The 9,651-nt window shown below is 39.1% G+C and overlaps 1 protein-coding gene across 5 annotated transcripts in view; it reads left to right on the top strand.

Moving 5' to 3' along the window:
• The first annotated feature begins 4,055 nt into the window (after window positions 1-4,055).
• LOC144209926 (protein-methionine sulfoxide oxidase mical3a-like) overlaps window positions 4,056-9,651 on the top strand; it is a 41,026-nt gene continuing 35,430 nt past the window's right edge. For 3 of the 5 annotated variants that reach the window (XM_077736522.1, XM_077736507.1, XM_077736515.1), the window contains exons 1-3: window positions 4,057-4,229; window positions 8,477-8,901; window positions 9,174-9,381. In XM_077736522.1, the coding sequence (XP_077592648.1) occupies window positions 8,623-8,901; window positions 9,174-9,381 (487 nt within the window). In that variant the 5' untranslated portion in view covers window positions 4,057-4,229; window positions 8,477-8,622. Of the gene's footprint in view, window positions 4,230-8,476; window positions 8,902-9,173; window positions 9,382-9,651 lie in introns of all 5 variants that reach the window. The other 2 variants (XM_077736502.1, XM_077736495.1) reach the window with 1 other exon arrangement.

The following is a 9,651-nucleotide window of genomic DNA, read 5'->3' as shown; positions in this document are numbered from 1 at the left end:
TCTCTAGTACCATTAGTGGCAATAAGGTGCAAGTGTCAATGAAAATAAGCATTGTTATCTTTGTATGGGTGGACTGTTGATATTGCTTTTGGATTGGAATGTTGTAGAAGAATGTTGAGCCAATGTTTTTGGTGCTGTAATGCAAACTGACATCAGGGTTGCTGCTCCTGTTAGTGTCCTCAGTGCTCCCTTACACTCGACTGATTTTAAGGGCCAGTCGGCTATAAAAGCTCGTGATGGCCAACGATGAAGATGATGAGGTCACTTATGAGAATCGGTCTATCAAACCATCATTCCGTAAAGCTTGTTCTTGCCAATGAGAATGATAGATGTGCAGTCCACTTGAACTGGAACATTTGGTAGTGATCATTGCCAGCACTCTTACTTCAAATTGAACGTCTGTGACTGTCATTACCAGAAAATTAGAATCACTGAATCTCATTCACTTAAATAAAAATAAAGCAAACAATGAATCACTTTTCAATTGCTCCTGGCCTGACCCTTTTTAAGTCTATTTCTGTGCTTGGTGAAGCAATAGGTTAAATATGAGCTGTTATGTTACAAAAGGGGAAGTATAAATTAAGCAAGTCTGGTTTGGACAGTACTAAAAATAATTCCTTGTGGCCTCTGCAGAGGAGAACTAATTATTGTAGTGGTAGGAAGGTTGGACAGCAATTATGTGTCATAAGGTTCTTTTGGTTTTTGGGCCAAAGCGCATATTTAAGCGCATGTGCGATGAGATGTATAAGATGACTATTGCAGTCAACATGAGAGTTGCCTGAATGTAATATTCAGTTTTTTTGGAAACCAAAGACAGTAAAAGAGAAATGTGTAAAATTCTCAAGGTGGTGCCAGCAGTGCTGACATGAATTTAAAAAAAAAAAATCAGATTTTTTGTTGTTTGCATGACTTATAATTGTCTTAAAATCAAGTTATCATTTTGACACCTGTGAAAAGATATCCTGAAAAAAATCTGATTGGATCAACTGTATTCAGGTTGCGAGGAAATCTTTCTGTTAAATGGAATTATTGCTGACTCCTCGTCTTCAAATGCAACCCCGCCCTTACAAAAACAAAGAAACAAACAAAAAAACTCCTATTGTGTGTGTGATCTTTCATGCTGGCAAAGGAGAATCCCTCCCATGCGCGTAACGCAGGGTGGGTGACATCATCAACTCCCCTCCTCGCTCCTCTGTGCTGTTTTGGATCACGTGTTGATCACCCCCTCACGCCCTTCGTTTGGTAACCATGACAACCACCATTGGTCCAAGCAGCATCTCACAGTGGTGGGAAGAGCAAGGAAAAAGGAGGGAGAGATCAAAAGGAAAGAGGAAAATAGAAAGCACATCAAATTCAAGCAGGAGTATTTTTTAAAGAGGGGGGCAAGGATTTATAAGAGTAAGTAAATAATCTCATTCATTCATGATAATATCTCAATGCTAAAGACAATGTGATTTTTGTGTGTGTTTGGTAACATGACCAGACAGATTTCTGGAGTGACATCATGTTGAGTTCTTTGTTATGTGTTCAGTCAGCCTCACCTAGACAAGACAAGCTGTTGTCTCTGCATCATTTAACTTCCACATTTACTCAGGCAATGGCTGATGACACACAATCAGAGGCATAGTCAATTGGAAAACTAGTTGTGTTTAGTGTAATTTAATTTGGGTTCATTGCAAGATGATGTGCTAATGTTAACACTAACATCACTAAATATAGATTTTTTTTTGTTTTCCTATTAAAAAAAAACAATAATTGACCATTTTTCATCCTTTTGTAGATCATTGACATGGCGACCAGATTACGTTAGAGGTTAGGGTTAGGTTCCAATTCAATTCTGGTCTGTACCTTGAGCACTAACTTTATTGTTAAGTGGGTTTTTGTTGACCTCAAGTAAATGTTTTGAGGGATGGAGGTGTCGTGTGGCTTGCACCTTGGCCTCAGCTTTGGGGTTTTGACTATGAATCTTGCCCTACACACTTCCTTGTCAAGTAGGTTTTGCTAGTTGCAGAGATTGTCTTTGAACCACACCTTGTAACTTGACAACAATGACAATGCACAACAATGTGTTTTGGAAAGGTCATGTTGTCAAATCTAAATCATCTCCATTATATTATTCAATTTTCATCATGTGCTAATAGCAGCACAATTTGATATAAAAAGTATGACTGGGTTGAGCAAATTACTTGAGTTCAGTACTAGACGCTCCTTGACAGCAGACCTTTGTATCAGCACGCTGTTTTATTTGTAGATGGAATCACTGTCGATTTGAACTGTATAAAGCAATACTATATTGTTGATAGCTATTATTATTATTATTAATGATCTTTATACATCCATCAATTTTAGATTAGTTGCATTGCATTGGGAAAGCTGGATGCCATCAGTTGATGTTGCAATGAAGGCAGTCTAAACTCTAAAGTTGCCGTCGGTGAATGTCTGTATTCAAATAACTAAAATTTCACACATGAACACCACCATTCATAGGGTATTATTATTAATTATCTTATTATCTTATTTTATCAGTAATATTGTTGAACTTGTAGTTCAGTGAGGACTGGCAATTGGAAAAGATTCCACGCAACACTACCAAATATTCTTACTACAGCTTTAAAGTCCCTCTCCTTTCCTGCTTGCCTTTCACACACACCCAGAATCCCCCTGGGATTTGTTTAATTAGCACATCTAAATAGAGCTTCAAAATGAGATGAAGAACTCTCAGACAGAATGTCCTTGGGGTTGTGGAAAAATTAATCTGAAGCCTTTTACATTTTTCCTGGCTATGATCTATAAACTTCTCAAATATCAAATGTGAACAATGCTTCCAGCTTTGAGCGTATTTATTGTTAATGTCTGCTTAGCTATTGTACATTTTCCTTCTATTTCCTGGACCAAAATGATTGGAATTGAACTATGTACATGTTTGTCCTGAGAGTGGATATTTTGGGGAAGACGGCCCTGAGGCTACACTGTGCAGGACAATGTGCCATTGACCTTTTCCTCAGAAGCAGCCAGCTTGCTTATGAAGATCATCTTTATAGGTTTAAATGTCATCGGAGTTTACTGCATGGATTTCTGGGGTGCTGAAGTGACAAATAGGCAAAATGATGTTACAAACGGAATCATGTCTGGGAAGCTGACTCATGTCATGCTTTTGACCTGTTGTCCATTTATATTTTAAAGCCCTTGTGTGAAACTTGTAATTTTCCCTGGTTGTTATCTCAAAGGGTTTTATTTTTTCTACTCTTTGGCAACTTCAGTGACTCAACCACCACCACTCTTTGCAAACAAGCCCATTGTTTTTTGACCACTGCTTAAGATTCTAAAACGGGAAAGTACATTTCAAGATTCATTGCAGAGCATGCAAAACAAAAAGATGGAAGATATAGATTTGAATAATAATTCAATAATAAGATGCACTGTTGTGTCTTCAGAAAAAATGTCTGAAACCTACCTAACTTAATAAATCTAGTGGGTGTGTTAAAAAATAAAATAAAGAAATGAGCAAAAGTAACTCATTCCTTCTTCTGTCTGAATTTCAGGCCCTAAATAATTAAATATGGTGTTTAATCATTTTTTGAGATCTCATTTGCCTTCTTGGTATTTTTAACTATAAGTCCTAGGTAATACATAATAGATTAAATAAACATAAGAATAATATACAATGTAATCAGTGTTTTCCAGTGTAATACACTGTATTACAGCAATATTTTACTATATGTTTATCCATTGAGCGCTAGCCTTTTCTGGGGGTGTATCTCTTTAATTGAACAACCCAGAACCAAGCAGTCTTTACGTCACTTTTCAATAGACCAATCAGAGTCGACCCTGAAGAGAACGCGTTGGTTTGCTCTGTTGGCGTAAGAGCTTTCGGTTTGCACCATTTGAAATGACAAGGAAGGAATGTAAGTATATCCTTTTCATTTGAATGTTCAACGTCAAATTGTCATCACAATGAAGTCGAGTGTTGCATCAAAAGTATGTTGACGTCTTGGTTTGGCTATCTTTAATCCGTCACCCCTCCTTGCTGCCGTAATGGTTTGGACCGACCCGCCTCTGTCAGTTCCTAGTGGCGCTGGATCCTTTGCGCCTATTTGGCTGCATATTTTCGTTTTCTATAACCCGTCCATTTACTCGATGGACTTATGCGTGGGCATCTGGAATAACTAACAAAACATGGCCTCTTTAACGCAATGCAAAATTGGATTATAAATACACCAGTGTCGAAGGTAAGCGTGATCGGTTGTTCTCCATGTCGCTTGACAACACGCACGTTGACAACATTCTTGTAGGTTTCCTCGGAACCTGGACTGCACCTCGTTGGCCGACGTCACGCACTCCCTATTTTATAAGACCAAAGGACAACACAATGACAAGTGCCCTTAGCAAAGTTGACAGCATTTATATATTGTTTTGTCACGATTATTTTGATCGTTCGTAGACGGGACAGACTCAGATTGGGGGCTTCTTTATCGCGTGGATCGCATCGGGTGGCGCGCCTGCTGCGGCGTTCTTCACGCAAGATTTATTACAGGGACACATGTTCCTCCATGAATGGATTATAATTGCCCAATTATGATTTGGTCCATGTCATGACTAGACGCATGAATCACTGCTGCTTTGACAATGTATTCTACGTACATGTTGCTATTATGCTGGACTACACTGCAATGTTTCCAATCAATTATATTTTGCTTGCCCCATGCCAACATTAGAAAGATCATTAGGCACTCTTTAGTCGTTGAATTGCCAAATTAATGTTCTATTTTATACAAATCTTAGAATAATTCATTCATTATACATTATATTAGGGGTCTGTGGTATTTGATCGTTACGATTGCTTGGTTGATGATAGTGAAATCGTCTTACTAGGGTCTAGGAATGTATTACTGGAAGCAACTACTTGTGTGGAGCCGGCTGCCTGATGTAAAGGTATTGTGGCACCTGGTTGTTAAATGGTGAATTGATCTTGGACACTTCAAATGTGTACTGCAATTATCTGCCTGTTCATTTGGTATGAAAATGGATGGGATCCGCCTGATGGCGGAGAATGGAGGGAAATAATCAGCCAACTAGACTGAAAATATCAGTTTATTCCGGCAACAAAGGCTCCCTCAGACATATAGCAACATCATTTTAATCACGCACCAAATGCCGACTCAAGACAGGACATGTTGATGAATTGTTCTTCCTGGCTAAAGATCTGACTGATTGGTTATTTGTGTCACCTCAGGAGAGAAAAAAGCTTGAAGCAAGGAACATAATTGTTTTCAATTGTTGCACATTAAGGGGAATTAGTTACTTAAAATAATCAGCATAGTTTTATGTCAGTCACCCGAAAGTGGTGAAGTGGTTCTCTTGCCTGATTTCGGTGTGGATGATGTAGGATCGAACCCATTCAGTGGCTGCATGATTGTGAATGGTTGTATGTCTGTTTGCCCTATGACTGACTGGCGACCAGTCTAGGGTATGGGTTGCCTTTTGCTCAAAGTGAGTTGGCATAGGCTCCAGCTCCCAGTGACCCTGACATGTGGGTGTGGAAATTAAATCAGTGTTTATGTTACATAAGTCCATGGCCTTTTGTGTTTGAGTTTACGTGAATGAATTGCACTAATAAATTTGAAACCTGATTATTTGGTCTGATGTGTACTTTTTCTTTTAGGGTTTTATATGAGGAAAATAGTCAGTAATGTGTGAATTAGTTTAAAAAAAACAATCTAAAAGTATTGTGATGAAATCAAGATTATGGTGTGGGTTCATCTTTAGATTAATTGTGATATCTTTTTTTCAGTATCACTCACAGCTACACTAGATTGAGATTCCAGTAACACGTTCATGATATAGGTTTTCCACTTTGTCACTCAAATCAACCCAAACAATGGAGCAATGGTTCTAATGATTGACTCAGGGTTGTAGTAAAAAAAAAAAAATATTCCGGGCACATTTGGATGTAGTAAACCCCAACATTGTGTGTTGATACAAACACTAGGTATGAAAATAATCAACATTGTGAGATAAATTGTGGTGTAATCATTTGTTTTACAAATAATCAGGAGGTGTCAAAAAGGTCACTTCCATTGTTATGCCGGTCAAATGATCTTTTTAAATGACTATATTCTCCTTTCTTATTGTACATTTTTTTATTGGCCCGAGTTCAATATAATCCTTTCATATTTGCAGTCCTCAAAAGGATGTTACTTGTCATTTGAGCAGCTTGCATCGCCCACGCAGCAGATTAGGGATAGCAATTGGTGATGTGACGGGATTATGGTATGCATCAAACCATCATGAATTTATTTATTTCTCCTCAGTGCTCTTCAATGAAGCAACCTGATTCCATGAGATACATATCCCTTTTATTCTAAATTGTGAAATTCAGGCACTAAACAAACTGTGTAAGTAGTTGGATTTAAATCAGTTCTTGTTGTTGGTTTAACAGGTTTAGCATTGTAATGTTGCTTTGAGTAAAACATAGATCTGAGATAAAAGGATGCTAATCCTACAATTTTAGATGAGTTGAGTGCTTCTGATTGTGTCAAATCTTTTTGGTTAATGATTAAATGCACTACATGACTGCAACTATCAAAAGTGCTTATGCTTCAGTGGCAACTAATTTGCAGATCAAAATCTAGACTATGGTTTCATCTGAAATAACCTAATGATGATATGGTGGTGGCTTCACAGAATGGGGCAAAGACGTTCTCATGCCCAAATACCAATTTGATAACATTAGAAAGGTCGCTGTGCTTTTCATTGCTTGGAATACTTTTTAAAAAGAACGCAGTTTTGACATCCTGCAAGTCACACCACGAGTTCTGTGTCTCTTTCCTCCATTGGTTTTGCCATCAGTCTATTTTTCATCCTAAGACAGGTCTACGTTTGGTGTGCATTCTGTCTACTCTCACATTACACATCGAAGTTCAGTTGGAAGGTTGGAGTGTCCGGGTAACCAGATCCACAACACTGGGCTCAAGCCGTCTTTGCGGGGAGCTAATGCAAATGACCAACGTTGCAAGCTACATCCATGAACGCTGTAGGGAGCAGGCCTTGCGTGCGCTATTCATAGTAGCAACGTTGTGCGTCAGTGTTCCAGCATAGTTGCTCCATTCCTCTTGTGGTTCAGTCATTTTTGGCCACATAGTTGCCATGCCTGCGTTTCACATTTGAATGAAGGCTGAGTATAGCAATTTTCTGGATGAAATGACTCTTGTAGACTATTGTGACCAGTGATGAAACAAACTGAATGTTTCATATTGCAATTAGAATCTCGAAAAGAAATTGCGAAACTGTGCAACTAATTGATGGGGCATGGTCACGTGACTCCTGCTGCTCATGATGATCTTTTTGGCAAATATTTTTCTACATAAACAGCAACCCTCAATGTTCAAACCATTCTTGAATTTTGACATTTTTTGTACTTTTTCAGCTATTCTTACCAATGCAGGACCTATCACAGATAATTAACTGTATAAATAACCACATCCAACAACTGGGAGTCCTCTGGGTGTAGCCTTGAGCAAATTTGGGATTCTTTATTTTATGCCACAATTTGTATTTTTCGGAAAGTACGCAGGGTTTGGAGGGAAAGTTTTTCCCCCCAATTGCATTTCTATCCTGATGAAAGGTGAAGGAGAGCAGTTAGAATGCTTCCTCCCCAGGGTGTGCCACTAGAGCACCAGCCGTGCAGGACACAATGCCATTTAAGGATACCCGTCAATGCACACTAAGCCCAGCTATCTTGAAACTGTGGTGCTGGGTAAACAGTCATTAGTACAGTTTTAGTTTTAATGTGCCTCCCCAAACATTTACAACTAGGTTGTGGTCCTTACATGAAGCAGGTATTTTAATCTTTTTCTTCATGTGTTAAACTTTGTAACTGTTGTACGGAATTGCATGGCCTAAATCATGTAGGTTGAATTTTAGACTGAATCAGGATGTAATTTTCATTACCACTGAACTATTTCATTTTTCTCTTCCCTACATATTTGAATATGTTTAGATTTACTTATCGCATGTTGAGTGGAATTTCAGATTTTTTTTATAACAATTGCTTGAGGTCTTACATTATGGAAACACAGCAAGATTCCCCAGTGACCTCTGTCCATTATGGGTCTTCCCGAAAGAGTGTAAGATGATATGGTTGCAAGCTTGCAACAGCATCTTTTATGTTCTTCAACTCTCAATTCATGTAGATGAACCTTTTTCCACGCAGTGTTTTCCCACCCTTCTTGTAAGCGCTCACAAAGTAACCAAATGAGACAGTATGTTAGTATGACACTGATGTTGTTTTTCCAAAGACATCAGTAATATGATGCTATGTTCCTGTTTGTGTTGGATTTACTATTATTTATCTAACTACTGGAAAGTTTAGCAAGTCTTATTTCCCAGCCTTTCTTCAAATATGACATGTGATTTCGATTAAATGCTGTACTACACATAAGAAGTTTAATTTAGTTTATTTCTCTTTCTTTTCCAGACAAAATGAAAGCGCCTGGGGCTGGGAGTTAGAAGAACCTTCCGCCGAAGAGAGAAACCAAAAATCGTCATACAGGGCTGTGAATGGACCCACAGACCCCTGTGTAGGGGTGACGGGGCCCTATCAGCCTTGTGTGATTCTGGACAATGGGGGATGGAGGAGTCGGTGCAACTGGAGGAGAACGGGTCAACCAGTCCCATATCCTGTTTGATAAATTTGTCCAGGCAACCACATGTAAAGGCACGCTTAAGGCCTTCCAGGAGCTGTGTGACCACCTTGATGTCAAGCCAACAGAGTATAGGGTCTTTTACCACAGACTCAAATCTAAACTCAACTATTGGAAGGCAAAAGCTCTTTGGGCCAAGTTAGACAAAAGGGCCAATCAGAAAGAGTACAAGAAGGGTCGTGCCTGCACCACTTCAAAGGTACTTCCTCTGTTTCATCACTGTGTATCCAAACCTTGGCATTATTTGCTTATTGATGATTAAATGATGATTAAAAGAAATCACATTTTAGAGAAAACATTCAATCTTAAAAATAACAGGAAGACACAAAAAGTAGGAAAAATATTTGAACATGTGAATACGTATTTTAAAATAGGGATTGACTTTTCAATCACTGCGTAGATGTACATATGCTGTTGATTTAATAAATCTGACAAGAGGTGGTTCAGTAAAATGTTTTGCTTTAACACTAGTGTCTGATCATCGGCGCTGGACCATGTGGATTGCGAACAGCCATTGAGCTGGCCTTTCTGGGTGCCAAAGTGGTGCTGTTGGAGAAGAGGGATGCCTTCTCCAGGAACAATGTGCTCCACCTATGGCCCTTTACTATACAGGACCTTAGGGGCCTTGGGGCCAAGAAATTCTATGGAAAGTTCTGCGCTGGTTCTATTGATCATATCAGTAAGTTGTTGCGAGCACACTGTGACAGTCCACTCTTGTTTGAACCTGGGTTCAAATCTAGGTCGGTTCACCTGTGTGGAGTCTGCATGTTCTACCTGGACCTGCGTGGGTTTTTTTCCGGGTACTCCGGTTTCCTACCACATTCCAAAGACAAGCTTGGTAGGCTGATTGGACAATCTAAATTGCCCATACGTATGAGTGTGAGAGTGAATGGTTGTTTGTCTCCTTGTGACCCTGCCCTGCGGTTGACTGGCCACCAATTCAGAGTGT

The sequence above is a fragment of the Stigmatopora nigra genome, chromosome 2 (genome assembly GCF_051989575.1).
Source record: "Stigmatopora nigra isolate UIUO_SnigA chromosome 2, RoL_Snig_1.1, whole genome shotgun sequence".
NCBI lineage: Eukaryota > Metazoa > Chordata > Actinopteri > Syngnathiformes > Syngnathidae > Stigmatopora > Stigmatopora nigra.
Note: the sequence above shows the minus strand (reverse complement) of the source record. Positions and strands in the feature narration are given on the sequence as shown.